Raw genomic sequence first — 21,200 nt, forward strand, 5'->3', positions numbered from 1 at the left:
TACTGTCAACAAGATACATATCAAACTACACAACAACGTAGCTTTACCTTGAGAGACAACTACTCATTTGTCATATATCCCTTGTCTTCAATTTCCCTGTCTGATTGGTATTAATTTCATCTGGTATTCACGATCTTTTCCTGAGTTCTTTCCGATATTACACAGTCATCGATCGTCTATCTCACTCACCCTCGATTGAATTATGAATTCGAGACAGCATAGTGCTACCACTAGTAGGGCCAACCGAGTCCAGAAGCAGCCACGTATCTACACTTGCTCGGTATGTCAGAGAGTATTCAAGAGAAGTGAGCATTGTTCAAGGCATGAACGTGGTCGTGAGTACAATCGATCGTGCGAGTCATGCAAGTTCCTTTGTTGATATGAGTTCAACCTCTAGATACCCAGGAAAAACCATTCCCTTGCAAACTATGCGGTCGTAGATACGCGCGAAAGTATGTTGAATATTGCGCGACTATCATGTTCGTTGCAGAAGATCATGTTGACTGATCTCTTATCTAGGGATGTCGTCATACGACATGAAAAGTCTTTCCATCGTGTCGAAAATCCACGACGTCAACAACCTCCTCCTCCCTTACAACCATCATCTCCAGATTTAGATGCTGAGTCTGAACCATTCGCAGATTCGATGGGTGCTAGTGCGCAAAATTACACTACTGAACCTCGGCTCCCCCAGATGCCCTTAAAACTCGAACATCAAGAATCACCAGAGATGCAATCTACGTTAGATCCTCTACTACGAGAACATGATGCACAATTGGCTGGTCATTCCAGTTCATCTGGTCCTCAAATGAATGGACATGGTGGGCCAAGTCATGGATTCCAACAATATCAGAATGGTTTCATAGACCCAGCCTTGGATATTTCCGATCTCTTTGGACCATCGCCTAATCTAGTAGCCCGAACCTGACAATCACAGTTTTATTTGCAACAAATGCAATAAATTTCATAGCTTCTGAAAAGATCTCATGCAGCACAACGACATTATGATAAATGCAATTCTGGGGAATGGGGTATCACGATCCGGTGTTGTGGGGATATATACAGATGGCAAGGCTTGAGATGTTTTTGTTAATGATCTCTTGTGCGCATTTGCATGGAAATGCTGTCAACTTTGAGATATTTACTATACCGGCATAGAGGATTTGCTTGGAGATGTGTTTTTCCATCTCATCTTCTTTTGGGAAACCTGCATACACAGCTGCCAGACAAGCAAGTCAACAGCTAATTGCACTGGAAGGGGGTTTTGGTATTTGATTTCTTTGAGAAGATACCATATTTGTGCACTGAAAAGCATGTCACTTATTTCTAAGCGACTAGCTCAATACAGAAGTTTCAAGATTTAATGAATGCAATCCACAATGTGCTTGTGAAGCCGTTTATTTCTTTGTTTCAATGAACAACAACAGATCGGCAATTATTTTCTTTGTTCTATTCGTCGAAATTGTCGAATTATCACCTAGCTTCCATGCTGTTGTTCAAGTGTTTCAAATTAGCATTCTTTCAATACCCGCCTGAAATTGAGACTTTCTGAAGCGACTCATATATTTAAGTACCATTTCCAAGAATAAGTCGAGTTCAAGTTCAGAACAATGTCTTTGAAACGTGTCAAGTGTCGAGTGCAATGGATACAATGTCCAGTTAAATTAACTCACGTACCAGCACTTACAACCACAGACACTACAGCTATCAATTCAACACAACTATTTGCTTGACACCCCGCTTCACATTATTCAAGATGCCACCACAACTAACCAGAGTCAATGTGAGTTCTCTCCCAGTAGACCAACGCACTTGTGCGATTTGTCAAGACGATCTCGGTGGTGGAGAGAATGGAGAACCGGTTAAGACTGCGTGCAATCACATTTTTGATCGAAAATGTGTTCAACGTTGGCTTGACGCCGACCACACTAACTGCCCCATTTGTCGCGAGGAAATTCGTAATGTTACTGGTGGGGCAAGAGACGCGGCAAGAGATCGGATTAGACAGATCAATATCGCTGCTAGACGCGTTAGAGATAGAGCTGTTGAGGAAAGAGAACAGATGATGCAAGCTCAGGCGGATTATGGAGGTGGGAATGAAGATGATCATCTTGATGGAAACGTCGGAGAGGAGCTTGAACCCATGCCACTTGACGTGCCGGGGAATTTCAGTACGCCTACTCCTCCCCGCCCTCTTTATCCAATCGGAGGACCAGCATCGAGAAGACAGTCCCCTCCTCCAAGAAGATTCCCCTCACCACCACCCCATAGACATCATTCCCCTCAAAGAAATCGTCTCCGCTCAACTCCTCCCCCAGTTTCCAGTCCCTCATCAAGCACCTCTGCAGCAATGCAACACGCCGAAGAAACTTACATCAACGCCCTCTCCACCCTTCGATCCCTCGACACCAGAATCATTAACCAAGCGCGCCTGTCCTACAAAGCCAACGTCGTCAAACACAACGCAGAACGCAACGTCCAACTCACCTTCCAGGAACTCCAACGCGCGGTCCGATCCGACGATCAGGAAACGATCAATCTTGCGCTTGCGATGCAGGAAAGTGTCACGATCCTATTGGATGATGCGCATAATGCGATGGCGCAGTTTAGTACGCCGTTGAGGGAATGGATGGAGGAGAGACCGAGGGCGAGTGAGAGATTGGATAGGGCGAGGTTGGAGTTTGCGAGGCAGAGGGAGGGGTTTATGAGGGGGGTTAGAAGTGCGAGAGGAGGGATAGGAGAGAGAGAAATCCAGCGGGATTTTCAAGGCGATGAAGATGAAGATGAGGAGGCTTGGGAGCCTTATGATCCGAGGGATTTTGAGTGAGTAGGTAGGTAAGTGCAGCGATCGTTTGATCGGAAATAGGTGGGTTAGAACATCTGAATTCTGGAATTGGTTTTTGTTTCTTCTCTGCCTGCTTGCTTGCTTGCTTTCCTTTGATTTTCTTGATACTTTTCTAGCCCACATTCTATCTAAAGAAAACTTACTTGTTGATAAGTAAGTAAATATGTATACAATACTATAAACAAGCCTCCGCTCTCTTCCTCTCTTGAGGTTGCCTTTGATACAATACATAATTGACTCGATAAATCATGGTCAAGACTGATCACCAATGAACATAATGCAATACAATACCATTCAGTACCATGCAATACCATGAGATGTGAAGTGATACGATGTGATATGATATGATATGATATGATATGATATAATAAAACTCCCCAGTCCATCTAAGATGTCTTGGACAAAATTGATATGCGTTAACGGTTAACATAATCTATAAAACACGAGCCTGATTACTGTGAAGAGGGTCAAATATCCCCCTCGCCCCCCTCAACCGGTCAGATCGTTCCTTGTGTATCATCATAGATAGATAGATGATATAGTGTAAATTTACGTGTACTAAATCCATGCAAGCGAACGCATAGCTGGGGAGGTAAGTGGTCATGTATGATTGTATGATATATGCGATGAGATATGTTGGATGGATAGTTGCTCGCTTTGCTGACTTGACTTCTGAGTAGTGGGCGGGATATTGGAGGGATGGGAATAGGTTTTATGGGGTTGTGGTTGGGAGATTAGGAAAGGGAAGGGGGGTAAGAGATAGGTGGAGAAATAGATAGAGAGCTGGATGGAGAGATGGATCAGGAGTTTGATAATTGGGAATATTGACAGTTGCGATTCGAATTCTAGATAACCATTGAAGTTTAAGCATTCTTTGTTTCTTGACTCGAGATTATTCTTGACATTTGAATCGAGGATTTGTCAGGAGTTCGAGGGGGACTTGAGAGGGATATATTACACATATGCGCAAGCTGCTGAGTGGCGAGACGTTATCGAGGGGATGTATCGTGCGCAGTTGAATAAAGTTTTCAATAAGGCTGCGATGAAGAAGACTCGCGAAGAGAGGATTGAAGGGAAGAACTTAGGGAGGCTTTTCCCAATGGAGTGTGAGAAGAAGATTCCGTGATTGTTTTGCTAATGTCTGGATTTCGAGAGACTCGCTGTGTTTGGGTTAGTGTTCATTCGCTTCCCTTTCGAAAGAGAAGGCGACTAAGCTAATTATGGTTCGCTTTCTTTTGGTTAATTGGATTGATATTTTTGGTGGATGGGTGAGGGGTTGTATTTGAAGTGTTGGGATGACGTTGATCTCCATGTGAGAATTTAGGTGCTTAGCAGAATTGTGGAAAAGCCGGGGAGTCATGATGTGATGATGACTGCATGTTTTCAAATAATTGACGATCAATTTTTCGAATTTTAAGTTGTTTTTTACGACGTCTTCGTAGGATGAAATGTGTCATCTCCTCGCGTATTCATATTCATTTGCCGAAGAAGTTTTGGTGTATGTAATGAGAGGTTTAGAATGTAAGATCGTATGTGATTATACATTAATAGAGTAACAGGGTAATGAAACATTTAATTGTCTCATCATCTGCTTCACTTTTAAGTAGTGACGGTCGGTCAAGATTGAGGATATATCTCATATAAGAGCCTCTGATAATATAAAGAGTCGAAATCATTAGAATGTAGGTAGCTTGACTATGATTATATGGCAAGTCGATATACTTATAATAAACAAGTTGAATATGATGGTTTTAGTAATATAGATGGTATTCATGACTGTAGCTTGACTTCCCTCTCGCAAGTAAAGGAACAAATCTAGAACGTATCATGCATGCTAGTAGAGATTGATGTTGCGGCTCGTGAAGCTGTTCTATGTCGAGGTGCAATTTTAATTAATTATTCTTTTCCTCCTTTATTTTTGTTTCTCTATTCCCCAAATAGTCGAGGGAAAATAGTCTACCTCCACGGCAGTGGCCCCCGGAGGACCAGCGGAGCGTCATTTCAATTCAACTCAATTCAATATATTATGGGCGCAAGCCTCCAAACCCCCATAGCTCGCTCCGCTCGAAAAGAAAACCAATTCTTCCTTCTCCTCCATTGAAACACGTACTCTATGAATCAACGTACAGGCACTGTTCAATCTCATTGGGTCCAATGAGTGAATGCAGAATCACTTGTATTGATGAAAAGGATATGTTGAATACGCATGGGCAACTAATTCTCTCCGAATTCGAACAAGATTACCAGTAAAGTGACCGATCGACAGGCGAGTATAGCAGAAAAAGAGAAATTGATTGTGCTCTAGCTTGAAAATATGTATGGTATTCTATCCAAATGCTACAATGCTCATTTCTTCTCAGCCTCTGACATGGCGAAATCCTGATCAGCAAAAATCTTCTTGACTGTAGGCCTTGTCTTCATCCTCTCCAGCCATGCCTCCACGTGTGGGTAATCTTTATAAAGATCTTCACCACCATATCGAGGTGCCCATCTTTGCCATGCTATGAAACATAGATCGGCGTACGTGCATTTGTCGCCGACCAACCAGTCTCGAGTCTTCAACACGGATTCAAGAACTCCAGTGACTCGACGGATCTCGTTTGCGTATCGGTCAATGGCGCTCTGAATTTTTTCAGGGTGAATCCGGCTGAAATAAGAAGCCTGGCCATAGTATGGTCCTTGACCAGAAGCTTGGAAGTGCAGCCACTGCTTCGCCTGATATATCTCGGGGAAGGTGCTATGGCTCAACTGGTGTTTGACATCATATTTCTCAATCAAGTATTCGACGATGGCACCGGATTCCCAGAGTGTAATGTCGGTGTTAGGGTCTTGGATAGATGGAAGCCGTCCATTTGGGTTGATTTGAGTATATGGCTCCTTTTTGACTTCGGAGAAATCCACAAACTTTGTAGTATAAGGGATGTTCAGCTCCTCGAGAATGAGAGCCACTTTCCATGGGTTAGGACCGAAAGGATGAGAATAAAGTGTAATTGGAAGCATTTTGTAGGTTATCGTCGAGCTAGACAGGAGGCTGGAAGTTTCAAAAGCGATTGGTTTATCAGATGAGAAGATTGGTTTGAAGGACAGTACTGATAAAACTGTTCGAGGTAGGAAGCCATAAGGTTATATGTTAAAATTATCATTATTCTAGATCATAGAAATTGTTAATACGGTCTATCGGTTGCTAAGCAGTCACAGTCGACTCCGCCGAAGACCAACCTTAATCAAAACCAAAATTATTCCGAATCACAAATGGAGACATGAGCTTACCACCAGGTCAAGATCAAGAGATGCAGATGGTTTGTTCAAAGTAAGGCAGTTCTCGAAAGCACTTTTGCCGAGAAGCTCCGCGGAAGGCAAGGCGAGCCGAGAATGCAGGAGCCGTGCACCAGAAAATTCCAATTTCCCGGCGGAAGCTAGTGATGACGTTCTTATTCGTGGGAGAAAAATCGACCCTGCGAGCCTGCATAGTCTCTGCATAGAATATAATAAGCCTGTGACAGCTGTCAGATAAATTTAGGTCAACAAACTCCGCACCTCATAAAGCCGCGCGGGAGCAAATAATTGCCTCAACGTTTCCGACCTGGTCAACGAGCCAAGTCTCGCCATCGATTTATAATTCATTAGACTTCTACCGACAAGGCACCCTCCATACCTCAATTGATTTATCATCGTTGACGGACTGAATGTTACGCGAGTGTCGTTGGGATATCGTACGATATCGTACGGTTCATACCTACTGCCTACCTCCCCACAACTGTGAAGAGATCTGACTATAAATACAGCCTCTAAGAATTGATTGGTGTTGAGTTCAGACTTTGGTATTGAAGTTGACATCGATATTGATTATACATAGAAACTTAGTTGGTTCATATCAGTATCACTTTTGCTAGAACCAAATTACTACTATATTCAACATTGATATCTATTCATATTATAAAACTCTGAAAGTTGTATCATTCGATTCCTTCGACTTTCAAGACTATTCTCTCACCTATGATGACGTCTGAATCTCGGCAAGGAGGAGCTATCCCTTCAACCACTGAATACTACAACCTCGGGCCATTCAAGCTAGACATCAGCACCAAGAGCGAAGATGCGCAAGTGTGGTTCAACCGCGGCTTGATATGGGCCTATGCATTCAATCACGAAGAAGCGGCCATTTGCTTCGAGCAGGCTATAGCACACGATAATTCTTGTGCAATGGCTTACTGGGGGTTAGCATATGCCCTGGGCCCAAACTACAACAAGCCGTGGAAGACATTTGATGAGAGTGATCTCAAAACAACGGTGCAGCGGACTTATAAAGCCTCTAAAGATGCAAAAGCAAATGCCGCTAGTACGACAACTCTCGAGCAGGCGCTTATCGACGCTATCCAATTTCGCTTTTCGCATGATCACCCAGTCAAGGATTTCTCTGCCCAAAATCTAGCCTACGCTGACGCTATGGAATCAGTCTATGAACGGCATCCGGACAGTATTGACGTAGCAACTCTCTATGCTGACGCGATGATGAACCTGAGCCCATGGCAACTATGGGATCTCCACACTGGGAATCCGAGCCCGGGCGCTCGCACGTTGAAGATCAAGAGTGTTCTTGAGCGCGCTTTGGACCAGGATGGAGCGTATCGACACCCAGGTCTGTTGCATATGTACATCCACTGCATTGAGATGTCTCCGAATCCAGAACTTGGATTGAATGCGGCAGATCATTTATGCGACCTGATACCCGATGCTGGTCACCTCAGCCACATGCCTTCGCACCTAGATATCCTCATCGGTGATTACCGGCGCGCAATTGCCTGCAACCAGAAAGCCTCAATTGCCGATGAAAAGTTTCTAAGCCGATCTGGTCCGAACAACTTCTATACCATGTACCGACTCCACGATTACCACTCCTTGATTTATGCGGCAATGTTTGCGGGCAAGTCTAAGATCGCGCTTGAAGCTGTAGCGAGAATGGAAGCATCTTGTCCCGAGGCTTTGCTGCGTGTCCCGTCACCTCCTATGGCAGATTGGCTTGAGACTTATATGTCGATTGGTGTTCATGTCTTGGTTCGCTTTGGGATGTGGCAAGATATTATCCAGATGGAGTTACCTACTGATCGTCAGTTGTACTGTGTCACTACAGCTATGATTCATTACGCAAAGGGTGTGGCATACGCCGCAACCTCCAACGTGCAGGAGGCGGAGAAAGAGCGGATTCTATTCAAATCTGCTGTTGAGCGAGTTCCAGCCACCCGATCGGCTTATCCTAACAACTGTGCTGATATCTTGGCTGTGGGTGCTGCTATGCTGGATGGAGAAATCGAATACCGCCGCAAAAACTATGAGGAAGCATTTGCAAGTCTTCGCAAGTCCATCGAACTCAGTGACACTCTTATCTACAGTGAGCCATGGGGTTGGATGCAGCCACCGCGCCATGCCTACGCTGCACTAATGCTGGAGCAAGGACATGTTGAAGAAGCCGCAAAAGTGTATAGCGCAGACCTTGGTCTTGACGGGATCCTGCCTCGTGCTCATCAACATCCAAACAATGTCTGGGCTCTTCAGGGCTATCACGAGTGTTTGACACGCCTTGGCCGCAAGACAGAGGCGCGCCTCATAGAGCCACGGTTAAAAATAGCCCTTGCGGTTGCAGATATTCCAGTCAAATCATCCTGTTTTTGCAGGCGTGAGACGCCTAGTTTGTCTGGTGGAGCTTAGGGGGGTATAGCACAAGCCGTAGCTGCCACTGAGCCGGCTCTTCAACCTTGAAGAGTCTAGACATGCAGCGAATTAATGGCTGGCAGGAGAATCTTGGCCATTATTTCTGGAGTTGACGGCGAAGGAGCACACATAAATACGAAATAGGCTACGCTAGACAATGATGAGGAGGTGACGAGAGCACTGACAATATTCCCCTTCGAGTCTGTTAAGTAGAAAACATTTAGAATAGAACACTGTAAAAGCAGAAGGTATATAGTACTCTTTATTCATTTTGAAAGGATCTTCTTCATGAAACTTTTTTATAGATATTACAACGCTTCATATCGGGCGTTGCAACATGATCAGTGATCGGCTTATCGTGCTTCATCAGGACCCCCTGCCATATCCGGACTTCAGTCACTTAAATACACTCAGAACAACGTTTTTCGAATATCAAAACCTCAACAAACGTTATTTGAAGGTATAGCAAAACCTCTCTATAAGGATAATCTCTTTATAAGGATATATTTTTCGATCTCAAAAATTTTCAGAGCGAAAAAAGCCCTATATCCTTAAAACCTTTTTATTAGGATATTCTTTGATTTTTTCGGTTCCAGGATCATATGTATCCTTACTGGGCCAATAGAATTATCAGGATTAGTTATTATATAATCAATATACCGAAATTTTAACGTAGTTTAACACCGAGTGGCCTATATCACCGAATGACCCACTTCAAAATAGACCAAAATTGGTTATTTTTGAATATTCCTATTTTAATAACTAATCATTATTTTTGAAAAATAAAAAAATATAAAATAATAATAGAATTTCAATTTCTTAAAAATCTATTTTTTTTATTAATATTTCTATTATATTTAATAAAAAATTGAAAATATTATAATTTTTATTATAAAAAAACTATTTTAATGATAATTCTTATATTAATTCGAATTTTCAAAAAAAGATTAGATTTCTATAATATTTTTATAATTAAATTTTATATATTCAATTTTCAAAAAATTCTATCAATAAATAAAGAAAGTATATGGTTATATATAAATGAATTTTGTATATATTTAAAATAGACTATTTGGTGATATAAGTCACTCGGTGTTAAACTACGTCAATTATTTTTTTATAAAAATAAAAAAAGTTACGAAATTGCTACGGAATATAGTCCGATCGGGACTAATCGGAAGTGGATTACTACTATATCGGGATTAGTCGGATACCTTTATATATCCTTAAAAAAGTCTATAAAAACCGGTATCCTTATAGAGAGGTTTTGCTGTACTAACAACTTTGTACTTAGACTTGGAGGATCACATAAAAAATCCGATGAGAGGACATTACAGTAACCATACACAGTTAGTCGTTGGTTTCAAGAATCATGTCGAAAACAGTCCGTCCTGCCCTATGCGAAATGAAACGTTCAAAATAAGTATAACATTTCTATCATATGATAACGAATGCAATATAATTGACTCTGAGAGCACGTGTTGAAGTGATGAAGTAGCGAAATCGTTCTTGTTTTCCGTGGGTGTGGAAGGGATGCAGAATTACTTCTATGTATGGATCTTGATTATATAAGGTTATATTATATATTGATCCACTATAATCGTATTACTCATAGGTGCTTATTAAAAATAGGGTACAAGTCTCTAGTCCCCACTCTAACTAGCACCCTTTAAGCTTAGAGCCGAGCGGAAAAGTAAGTGTCCGGGAGATCAAAACTTACGTCGTATTTGCTAGAACTTACATCGGCATTTATCTTGATATAGACCGATAGATACTTATTCATTTCTCTTCAAAGATCAAGATATCATGCTTGCAGCACGAAGTAGTACTGGTTGCTGGACGTGTCGGCTTCGAAAGAAGAAATGTCAGGAAGAACGACCCAAGTGTTCAACGTGTGATTCTCTTCGCATCGTTTGCCACGGCTATAGTGAGAAGCCCGCTTGGATGGATGGAGGATCGTCAGAGAAGGCAGAATCAGAACGGATCAAAGGAGTCATAAAAGAAAATAAGAAACGTAAGAGAGAGATAGTTAGTCGTACCGTGGCAAAAAACGGCCCAGGATCCACACCCGTTACCGACAGCTCGATGACAGATACAGAGTCCAGCGACGCAGCTCGGAAGCCATCGTGTGTGGGGTGCCCACTGAACCTCATGATTAACGAATATCACGGACGCGAGGCAAACCTCTTGATGCATTATCTAGACATCGTCTTTCCCCTCCAATTCAGATTCTACAGGCCTTTGGCCTCAGAAGGTGGTCGTGGATGGCTTCTGAGTATCTTGTTACATACGAGACCACTGTATCATGCGGCACTGAGCTTAAGTGCATACCATCAAAGCGCTATATACTCGGGTAATGAGTCTAAAACCTGTGATAATATACTTGAAGACCTGCAAAAGCACCATTGTTTAGCACTGGTTGGTCTCAGGCAACACATTGACCGGCTGAGTTTGGAAATTGGTTTGGGCAGAACAAAGACCAAAGTTGAAATACTTGCCTGTATGATCTGTTTGATTTCATTTGAGGTGAGCCCTACAACTAAGAGAACTGAAAACCTGCTAAATTATGCATGGTAGATCTTGAAAGGAGATAGTAATGACTGGCAGACCCATTTGCAAGCTGGAAGAACTATTTTCATGGGTCTTAAGGACAATTTTCTTCTGCCGTTGGACACCTTAGATGCAGTGCAAGAGATGAATGACTCCCCAAAATCCGATCCCGATGTTCTTTCTTTGGACGATGAATTAGCTCTCGAATTTTTTTCTACGGCACTGATCTGGTTCGATGGTATATCTTCCGTAACTATAGGTGCAAATCCAGAGTATTCTGATGTCTACCCTTCTATTCTACGCATAGATAATGGCAGAATCCAACTTTGTAAGTTGATGGGAAGTCAGAATTGGGTTATGATTGCTATCATGGACATTGCGCTCTTGGGAGAGTGGAAAATTGCGCGAGAGGTTTTGGGCGATTTGAGTCAATCCCAGCTGGCTAGGCGCGCAGCCTGTATCGAGGATCGAATTGAAAAAGGCATACGAGAAAATAGAGCCCGTCAAACTGGCGATATTTCTGATCCGTGCGGCATTCGAGCTCAAGAAAGCAAACATATCACTCACATATTCGCTTGTGCTGCAAAAGTCTATTTATATGTTACCCAGTCTGGTGCATACCCTAGAATTCCGGAGATCAGAGACAGCGTGTTAGCAGCCCTGAAAGCCTTTCAAGACCTACCCGATGGTAAATGGATACGCCATCTTGTATGGTCTTTCTGTATTGTTAGCTGTATGGCAGAAGAAGAGCACGAAGATGAATTTCGACAGATTGCGGCTTCGGCAAATATGAACCGAGGGGTTTTCTGCAACTTCCAGAACGCGTCCTCGATCATGGAAGAGTGTTGGAGACTTCGTAAAAGTCAGCCTTGCAGTCCCTGGAACTGGACAACAGCCATGTCTAGTCTAGGGGTCAAGACTCTTCTTGTCTGATTGAAAATTTCATCAGTTGAGTCTGTACCATGGCTCTAGCGAGGAGTGTGGGCTAGGGTCTCCTAGGTGAGATTTTCAATGCCGTCTGTGATATTCCAACTGCGCACTATGCTTGCCTCCACGTTTGTGCCCACTTTTACCAAAGTTCTGGACTCAGAGCTCGCCAGGATTCTGAGACTCAGTCATTAGCCGGTGGAATCCTTCAAGACTGGGAGCATATATACGTATATCCATGTAGGGGTGAAGATCCTGGCAACAAATGTTATACTTGGTTAGCCTTGTGCTAAAACGAGTAACATGTTTTTCGCCACTCGATTCTGATTGAGCAGTCATCATGTTATGGATAGAACGGATAGACAGGCTGTTCAAGCCATCCAAGGAACGTGTCCACAAAGATCAATTCGTATCACTAAAATAGAGGACAAATGAGATACGAAATTACTGATCCCAACATCAGTCAGGCTTCGTGCTCAATATCGATCATTTGGTATAAAACAATATCAACTAAGAGTTGCAACCATTCACTGTCATTATTAAAGCCCTGCTTGACGTCTGATTGTAAGCTATCTGAGAGCCTGAAGAAGTTCACCACCACGTGATCTAGATAGAAAGCCTTGTAGCACTTTACTTGCAGAAAATTGTTACCAAGCGTTAGGCGCTACTTTCATGACTATAACCACTTCTTTGAAGACATCATAACGGATTTGAAATTTTCCAATCCTTTACTCATACTGAAATTCTTCATCGTAGATGAAGCTGAAGATCTACTCCATGGTGACACAGACTTTACCAATGTGCTTTTGCTCCTTCATGTATGTGAATGCTCTGAGATGTGTTAGCACTAATTGCTATAAATAGGAAAGAGGGGGCTTTGTCTTACTCTTTGAGATCCTCCAACTTGAATAAGCGACGATCAATGATCGGTTTGAGGTTGGTGGCGTCAACGGCAGCGTTCTTCAAATCATTAGCACAGAACCCACAAAATGGTTTGGAATGGAAGCTAATGAGGAAAGAATTGAACATACCAACTCCTCGAACATTGCTCTGCTTCCGACGAACAACCCTCGAACGGTGAAGACATTGCTAACAGTTTCGAGGAAGCTTGGCTCTTTCTCATCTGCTTTGGACAACCATCCGATGACACTGATGATGCCATCATACTTGATCGCTTTGATGGATTGTGCCATGGTTCCACCTCCGCCAATTTCGATAACGTGATCGACACCCTCTCTTGAGCCTGTCAACTTCTTGGCTTCCTCTCCCCAATTTGTGACTTCTCTATAATTAATGACATGATCCGCACCCATCTCTTTCAGCTGTTGAGCTTTTGCAGCAGACGAGGTTGTAGCAATCACTGTAGCACCCGCAGCTTTTGCAAATTGGAGTGCAAACAATGAAACTCCGCCTGTGCCTTGTGTTAACACAAATTGCCCCGGCTTGACTGGTTTGAGGCCATATAGAGCATTCCACGCTGTTACCCCAGCGCCCGTTAAAGTGGAAGCTTGCTGATAATCCAGCGATTTTGGCATCAGCACAAGGCCCTCCTCATTGAAAACGCCATATTGACGAAGAACACCATCGAGGTCTCCGCCGAGCGCAGTGCTTATGCTCTTCGAAGTAAGCGAGCCATAAGTATGCTTCTGGTTGAATTGGGTTACGACCTTCGAGCCTTTCTGGAACCGTGTTACTCTTGCACCGACTGCCAATACTTCTCCTGCACCGTCTGATCCTGGCACGACACCTTTTTTAAATCCAAATGGAAATGTTCCCTAATCTATATTAGCATCTTTCCATTAAAAGGAAATGTGTAGGCGCACATGAGGGATTGAGACATCTCGGTAATTCAGAGAAGCGGCGTGGAACTTGACGAGAACATCATTATCTGACAGCTCTGGGATAGCCTCTTCTGCGTTGTAGTGCAGACTGTCAAATCCGTCCGTTCCTTGGACTCTCCAGACTTTAGTTGTAGTTGGTAAACCGGCAGCCATTGTTTGTGTTAGGGAAGAATGAATAAATGATGCGGGGGTGTTCTATGCAAAGTCCTGAAATTATTCGATATGAAACCATGATTAAAGGAGGAAATCTGCCCTTTATACTCTGCTAGGTTTCAGCTCTCAAGGTCGCTACATGCAAACATGAATCTTCCACCACCGGCACCTACTTACAAAGAAAGCTTACATAATTTGCTGAGAACGAAATCCTTGGCACTTCCCGCGCGGCTTCCTACCCCGCATTGAGAAAAAGCTTAAACTGTAGTATAATTTCTCAAGGCAAGTCTGACGATACGAAGCACTTACGCTTCATGAAAAGTCAATTTGTATGATATACGAGGAATCTTACTTTTTTACAAATCATGATGGTCTAACGAGAGGCTTACTAAGAAAGCTTATATAAGGTTTTGTTACCGCAGAAGGAATGCTTGGTCTCTCCCGCGCGGCTTCCCACTCCACATCGAGTTCCGACCACAGCTATCATTGAAAAGCTTAAACATCAATCTAATTCATTGGGCCAAACCTCACCCTAAACTTTCAACCTCGTGAGAAAGTTGATACACATTGTACAACACACGAAGATACCGTTCATTACAGAACACAACACAACATCCTGAAGATCGGTCTGTAACTACGGTTGTATTACAGCATACCCGTCAAGCTAGGCAGTGAAATATAAGAGCCTAGTTATGTAAATTTTTCCAGCAGGGAGCTCTGATCTAGTACTCTGCGGTAATTACCTAGAAAAAAGACTGCACACATTCTTGTATATCGGGAGATCCTCGTCCGCAACGCCCTATTCGCTATTTATAAAATTGGGGATCTCCTTGTGAGGCTGATGGTCTCAAACGACTGTATCAAAGTAGCTATCAAAAGGGATCTCTTCAAAATCAGCCTGTCATAAAGCACAATCTGAGCATGTTGTGTCAAATACGAGCGAAGCATGGAGGTAGGTACGTCATGATCATCATCCATACACTTGTACTAATTACATCACCTACCATTGTAAGACTAGTAAGGCTTATGCACGGTGTCTTTGCTTGCCACTTAAGCAGTCTAAAGTTTTCAGTTCCAAACGGTCGTCTCCCGTTACCTCCCGCGCACCGAAAATTAAAGTTTGCTGCAAGTTTTGCTATCAATGAGCCGCGCGGGTGTATAGCGGATGCTTCAACTGCGATCTGAGCAAACAACAACGAGCTCTGGAAGCTTGCCTTCCTTCTGTTTTCCGGGCTAAGTGTCATGAACGTTTGCAAATATCTGACAAATCTGATCCGGAATGCCGTCACTGAAAGCATAAAACAGCAGCATTTCCTCGTTCTTTCACAATGATTATCCAAACATTGAACAATCATCAATTCTAGAAACAATCTTTCCATATTCACTTTACCCAAGTCTATAAACTCCTAATTCTTCAACATGCCTAAAGGATCTTGTTTGTGCCGCCAAATTCAATATGAATACACAGGTTCGTCTTTCCAGGTCATTATCTGCTTTTGAATTTGAAGCACACTAATAACGGCTATCAGGCGAACCAACGATGACTGCTCTTTGCCATTGCCATGCATGTCAGAAGTGGTGCGGTGCTACCGCCTCCTCCAATGTCCTTTTGGATCGATCTCAATTCAAGCTTCTGCAAGGAACTCCAAAGACATTTGAGATGCCTGGAGATTCGGGAAAGATGAACAAGCGATCATTCTGTGGAAACTGCGGAACCAGTCTTTTTGGTGAACTCGAGCTCATGCCTGATTTTGTTGGTATCAAAGCTGGGTAGGTTCCGCTGCTATTCGAGAGTAAAAATCTAGAACTGACCGTTTTTAATAGGAGTCTCGATGACGGCGCTGCCGATTATGGTAAAGTCGCAACTGAGTTCTACACTGAGAGTCGACTCAGTTTCTGTAAAGCTATTGAGGGCGCGAAGCAAGAACCGAAGTTCGGAAACTAAGCAGTTGGGATTATATATTGGAAGGGACGAGGAAAATTTATGGCCCGATCTTTAAGGGTGCCAGTTTCGCGGGAGGTCTTTGTAGGAGTTGCCGATTGATGCCGGTATGTGCAAATATCAAACAACAATGACCGCAATTCTTCCGGCTTCGGCAGCCCCATGATATTAGACACAAATCTATCCCCTGACCAACTTGATTTATTTATACCGTGTACACAATTGTATTGCTTCTGTCTTGAATTTAATTCTCATATCTTTCTAGAAAAATTATAGTGTCTTGCGGTGGTAGAATCCCGCAGAACAAGTGTCAAATCTGCAACAAAAATACGGCAGTCAAAGGAAACGTTTCCCGGTCGATTCCTTGTGTCTGTTCCCATTATATACTCGAATTTTGCTATCCCTCTCGGCTCTGGGTAACGATTGAACACAATATCAAGTTACATGTAAGTGTTACTCAGCTTCGTAGCCAGCACCGCATACACGTGAGAAACTCGTCTTTGCTAGCCTTCCTCTCCCGCACACATACGATGCCATTAATTGTCTATTCATCCATTGATCGAACCAAAATTTCTACGTCACCAAAATAAAAAAAGAGAGAAAAGCACAGGGAAAGTGTTATCTAGTCGTACATAGTATCGAGGACATCGGTGTCGCTTAGAATAGATCAGTGTCATTTCTTGCCGCTTGATAGAACCCAGCATGATGTGCTCTATTCTTGACGTTCAATTACAGATCACACTCCCCGCTAGCCCCTAGACTATATTAGAGGACATATGACAAACTGCTTCACACTCTACTGGTTTTTCTTTTGTTTGTTTCAAGAAACTCGGTGAAAGACTATTTGGCTTTGAAATGAGCTGCGGTTGTGACTTACTCTTGTCAAAAAACCTACGAGGATAGGCCCACAGTATACTCTTTCAATAGCAAGGTCCGTCGCGTTTTCGAGAGAGCCGAGAAAGAGCCGAATTCAGATATGCAACAAAACTTTTATTCCATGGAATCCAGCTATCACGACTATCCATAGATACCATATATCGGGTACGAATTTCCCCATAGCTTTTAATCTCAATCTTATTCGGACAAAACTAGGTACGTAGATCCTAGTGAAATTCTTTCAAACCCCAAATGCAGACCATGTAGAGCATAGCTAGTCAACTCCTTGATATTCTCACTATGAATCTTATGCTGTAATTCATTGTCATCTAGGAAATCACTCCTTTTTAAAACGCCAACGATAGCTCTTCGCTTTCATATTTAGCCTCAATAAATGAATTTAGGTCCTTCCAAGGACCTAAGGTTATACATACGAGTCACAATGAGAAATGTTTTGGCTGGGGGAATGCTGTTATGTTCCTTCTCCTCTCTTCGCATCATACCACTCCCGACACCCTCATAGATTTAATGAGAGTCATATGCAGGTTAATATTTATATAGCATCAGAGCATATTAAAATATGGAGTTGTTAGGGCCGGACCATCGACCGTTTCTCCTCTGAAAAATATCTAAGGATAGTTCTGATTGTATTCGTATCTTCTGCATAGGAAAAGACATGGATATTGTTGCAAGACTTAAAGACTTGCTGTCTGTAGCCATAAATCACAACCAGACAATTGATATCAAAAATATACAACTAGCAAGATACTAGAGAGCAATATTTTCGTTGCAAGACGTTGCTATCAGTTTCACTCCAACAACCACACCCAATATCTCGATCATTCATTCACTAGTATTAAACGGTCGATTCCACAAAACGTACTGCTCGCGTACATCACCTCAAATTTTCCAACACACGAAAAAACAAACAAGTCAAGATAGAAAAAAAGGCTTTTAATCAATTTATGAATGACGATTTTTTTAGATCTATTAGGTGCGGCCGACAATTCGTGATGTGCACCCAAGCGAAGTGAAATCAATTCGGTCGCTGCGACTGACGATCTTGTGGGAGTAGTGGGATTGACCACTGTACCACGCAGTCTGGAGTAACTTGTTGAGGGAGGGAGTTCGTTTGAGATTATACTTGGCCGTGAGAGATTCACTGTTTGCTGGCGGAGATGGTTCGGGTTGATTGGTTGGATACGGGGGGAGTGAATGTGGGAGGGAGGATAAGTTTGTGTTTCCTATTGTAGATGTGGAATATCAGGAGTTGTGAGTACGTAGGATATGAGATGAATCTATGTCTTATTTTAGTAGATGGAATATACTTCTCAAATTTAATGCGTTGTATACAGACTCACACAAGGCATTCTTATATCCTTTCTCATATCTCCCAACACCCCGAGCCCGCCACCTTCAAATTAAATCTTTCCTCGGAACCCCCAACTCTGGACGATCACTCTCAGCCCATTCCACCCCCTCCCTAATATTCTCTTTCATATCATACACTGGTCTATACCCCAAATTCTCCCTCGCCTTCTCAATAGAATACGTCCTATCTTCCGTAATATACCTCATCATATGAATTCTCAACTTCTCCAGCATCACCCTCCCAAAAGTATACATACAGTAAATCCACTCCGTCACAACCGCAAGTCTATCATGAACCATGCGGGAAAAATCTGGATATCTGTACAATCTTTGTGGAACTGCTTAAACAATGTGGTAGCCCATGCCCTATGCATCCGAATCCATCGATGATAAGTATAACTTCATCGTCCATTTCGAATCACAGGATTTGAGTAAAAAATACTTTGAGAAAGAATGATGCACAGTTCACTGATGTATCATCGCTGAGAAAAACATTTCCTAAGATATCTCTGACAGTAGATTACCAAACAAGATCTCATTTTAGATGTCTGTTTTCAATTAGCCCGTCTATGTTATTGGACCAAATATTTGAGCAATGCAATTTTAGTGACTGCTCCGCTCGGGTAGATATTGACCACCGTCTGCGCCGCACATACAACATGAAACCAACAAAATTGCAGTCGCCCTGGAAATTCGAGCCCCACATTATCCTGTGCAACCATATTACCGGTAAATTGCTATCCAAAAGCTCTATTCGAAGCATTTTCTCCCCCAGTAATCACCAATTTGTACCCTGAGTCAAGCGAATCGACAAACACTAATCTCACATGACGAGCTTTCAAAGCTTCTCCATTCATCCCTCCTATCCCCACCCATTCACAACAAGTTCACCAAACATCTCGCTGTAGACAATTCTCATCAAGCACTCCATCTACCCACGCACACCTTTACCCCTTCCAAAAATCTACCTTCACATTTCCCACCCTCGCAAGCTCAACCCCCAGTTTCGCAAGTCTCGTCCTCCCAAGAGTCCTTCCACAAATCATTCTTTTCCCCATACAATACACAAGAGCCCTTCCTATACCCATAACCACCTCTTCCCGAAGCAACCTCACCTCGCACAAGCAACTCTCCCTATCTTCCAGAGACTCCCCGACGCGAATAAGAATTTCCATTTCAAAGCCAAGAAATGTGGAATTCATTGACGGAGAAGATCCACGTTGCAGACATACAGGAAACAATGACTCCGATGAATATTTCTGGCAATCTGTTTGCGTTAGGAAACAATCTTTCAATATTTGAATGTAAGGAGAGGGTGCTTACGAACAGATAATCACGTTCTGGAGAGCATGCGTTGTATCTTTCGTGTTACTCTGTTTGTTGATGAATCGATAATACACGCTCAGAGCAGAAACTATGCACGCACTATCCAAACACCAGTCACCAGAAAACGTTCGCAGGCCCAGAAATGAAATCGAATCAAATCAAATCAAAGGAATGGCCTGAAAGAAAAACACCCATAAGATCCCCGTCAAAAACACAATCCACACAACTACCTTCCTCCTCCACGGTAAACAAAGCTCCCCACCGCCTTCAATAGCAACCGAGCAAAAGCAAATCAATCCCCAATCCTACCGCCGACTGGCGACATGTAGATTTGGGCGTATTGTTGTTCCATGGTCAAGAGATGCATTTACCGCGTTTCGTCTGCGTGGGAGAACTCCAGATAATCATCAAGATACCGATAGTGGAGTAGAAGAGAACGGTGATGCTGATTCCGATGAAGATGGATATGCGCAGCCATTTGAAGGGGCGGGAGAGATCAAGATAGAGGAGGAAAGGAAGAGGGTGAGCTTTGTGAGGGGGAGAGTGGGGGTTGCTGAGGAATTCGATGGCCTGAGGGTTTGGGATGGTGATTAGTTGTGGGAGATGAGGAGAGGGGATGGGAGGAGTATTCTGATTATAAAATAGTTGTTTGTTACGTACCCAATCATTCCATCCCATTGGTGTTTTCCTACTGGTCCGCGGGTAACACCTAAACTCACAGTATTAAGAAGAATCGAAGACTGTGTTTTGATTTCCATGATAGTAACGAGGAACTTATCAATAATCAAAGCAATATAATAAGACACCGCAAACGCCTTCCAACACAAGACGAAACAAATCAACTCAACTCAAGCCACTCAACACATGAACATTCAAAAATATAAAAACTCACTCCCCATCCCAAATACTCACCGGAGCAAACAGATAACTCACTATCTCAACACCCATTAGCACATTTCCCAACCGACTAACCATACCAATCCCATCCCAACTATCCCATTACATGCCCTCCACAAAAAAGCAAAATCCTCCAACCTACCATCCCTCAAACAAAACTCTTCACCAAGCATCTCCATCTCCATCTAACACTACCCCTTCCCCCTCCCCCTCCCCACAAAAAGACAACGACAACCCATCACAAGCAAGGGACCAAAGTGCAGAAGAAACACCAACGAGCAAACATCCTTTACTATCCGGATATACAAGATTTACTAATATACCAGAGAGAGGAGCGTGGGCCGGAAGACCATGGAGAGAGGTTAGGATGGTGGAGGTGGACATGATGAATTTGATTTATTTCTTCTGTTCTGTTGGGGAGAAAGAAAGATAAGTTGGGTGTGTGCTGTAACAAAAAGCTTCATGAATTAAAGTAACGGAACGGAACGGACGAAACACGTACAAGGTAAGCAAGAGAGAAAGAGAGAAGCGAGGATGATACTATAAAGTGCGCACATCAAGAAAGGTTCTTGAGTATCATCTAAATAAATACCTAGTCACAACTGGATTGCGGAGATGCCAGACAGATATAAAAGTAGACTTCTCATGATACCATTATAAAACAACCACTCAAAAATAGATGGAGACGTATCTACCTTTCTCACACACTCCCCAAATTGGGGGATCGAACCAATTATCTACTCAGAACTAGAGTGGGTGGGGG

The 21,200-nt window shown here is 42.9% G+C and overlaps 8 protein-coding genes across 8 annotated transcripts; 5 read left to right on the forward strand and 3 right to left on the reverse strand.

The window, feature by feature from the left end:
* Window positions 1–202: 202 nt before the first annotated feature.
* EAE97_011486 (uncharacterized protein) lies at window positions 203–928 on the forward strand (the record flags this gene model as incomplete). The annotated part of the gene is made up of 3 exons (XM_038882001.1): window positions 203–335; window positions 398–452; window positions 520–928. 3 exons carry the CDS (start codon window positions 203–205, stop codon window positions 926–928), a joined length of 597 nt encoding a protein of 198 aa, XP_038727227.1.
* An 828-nt stretch (window positions 929–1,756) lies between these two features.
* Window positions 1,757–2,827, forward strand: EAE97_011487 (uncharacterized protein; the record flags this gene model as incomplete). Its single annotated transcript, XM_038882002.1, has 1 exon — window positions 1,757–2,827. The coding sequence occupies one exon, from the start codon at window positions 1,757–1,759 to the stop codon at window positions 2,825–2,827; it is 1,071 nt and encodes a 356-aa protein (XP_038727228.1).
* Window positions 2,828–5,191: 2,364 nt separating this feature from the next.
* EAE97_011488 (uncharacterized protein) lies at window positions 5,192–5,845 on the reverse strand (the record flags this gene model as incomplete). The annotated part of the gene is made up of 1 exon (XM_038882003.1): window positions 5,192–5,845. One exon carries the CDS (start codon window positions 5,843–5,845, stop codon window positions 5,192–5,194), a length of 654 nt encoding a protein of 217 aa, XP_038727229.1.
* Window positions 5,846–6,841: 996 nt separating this feature from the next.
* Window positions 6,842–8,551, forward strand: EAE97_011489 (uncharacterized protein; the record flags this gene model as incomplete). Its single annotated transcript, XM_038882004.1, has 1 exon — window positions 6,842–8,551. The coding sequence occupies one exon, from the start codon at window positions 6,842–6,844 to the stop codon at window positions 8,549–8,551; it is 1,710 nt and encodes a 569-aa protein (XP_038727230.1).
* Window positions 8,552–10,360: 1,809 nt separating this feature from the next.
* Window positions 10,361–12,037, forward strand: EAE97_011490 (uncharacterized protein; the record flags this gene model as incomplete). The annotated part of the gene is made up of 2 exons (XM_038882005.1): window positions 10,361–11,080; window positions 11,132–12,037. The coding sequence occupies 2 exons, from the start codon at window positions 10,361–10,363 to the stop codon at window positions 12,035–12,037; spliced, it is 1,626 nt and encodes a 541-aa protein (XP_038727231.1).
* Window positions 12,038–12,531: 494 nt separating this feature from the next.
* On the reverse strand, window positions 12,532–14,175 carry EAE97_011491 (uncharacterized protein). The gene is made up of 4 exons (XM_038882006.1): window positions 13,855–14,175; window positions 13,063–13,806; window positions 12,918–12,991; window positions 12,532–12,862 (listed from the first exon to the last, which is right to left on the reverse strand). Exons 1-4 carry the CDS (start codon window positions 14,023–14,025, stop codon window positions 12,802–12,804), a joined length of 1,050 nt encoding a protein of 349 aa, XP_038727232.1. The 5' UTR covers window positions 14,026–14,175; the 3' UTR covers window positions 12,532–12,801.
* A 1,269-nt stretch (window positions 14,176–15,444) lies between these two features.
* On the forward strand, window positions 15,445–15,970 carry EAE97_011492 (uncharacterized protein; the record flags this gene model as incomplete). Its single annotated transcript, XM_038882007.1, has 3 exons — window positions 15,445–15,493; window positions 15,555–15,795; window positions 15,850–15,970. The coding sequence occupies 3 exons, from the start codon at window positions 15,445–15,447 to the stop codon at window positions 15,968–15,970; spliced, it is 411 nt and encodes a 136-aa protein (XP_038727233.1).
* A 3,977-nt stretch (window positions 15,971–19,947) lies between these two features.
* On the reverse strand, window positions 19,948–20,298 carry EAE97_011493 (uncharacterized protein; the record flags this gene model as incomplete). The annotated part of the gene is made up of 2 exons (XM_038882008.1): window positions 19,948–20,110; window positions 20,201–20,298. The coding sequence occupies 2 exons, from the start codon at window positions 20,296–20,298 to the stop codon at window positions 19,948–19,950; spliced, it is 261 nt and encodes an 86-aa protein (XP_038727234.1).
* Between the last annotated feature and the right edge of the window lie 902 nt (window positions 20,299–21,200).

Source organism: Botrytis byssoidea (genome assembly GCF_014898295.1).
Source record: "Botrytis byssoidea strain MUCL 94 chromosome Unknown BBYS_037, whole genome shotgun sequence".
In the NCBI taxonomy this organism is placed as follows: Eukaryota; Fungi; Ascomycota; class Leotiomycetes; order Helotiales; family Sclerotiniaceae; genus Botrytis; species Botrytis byssoidea.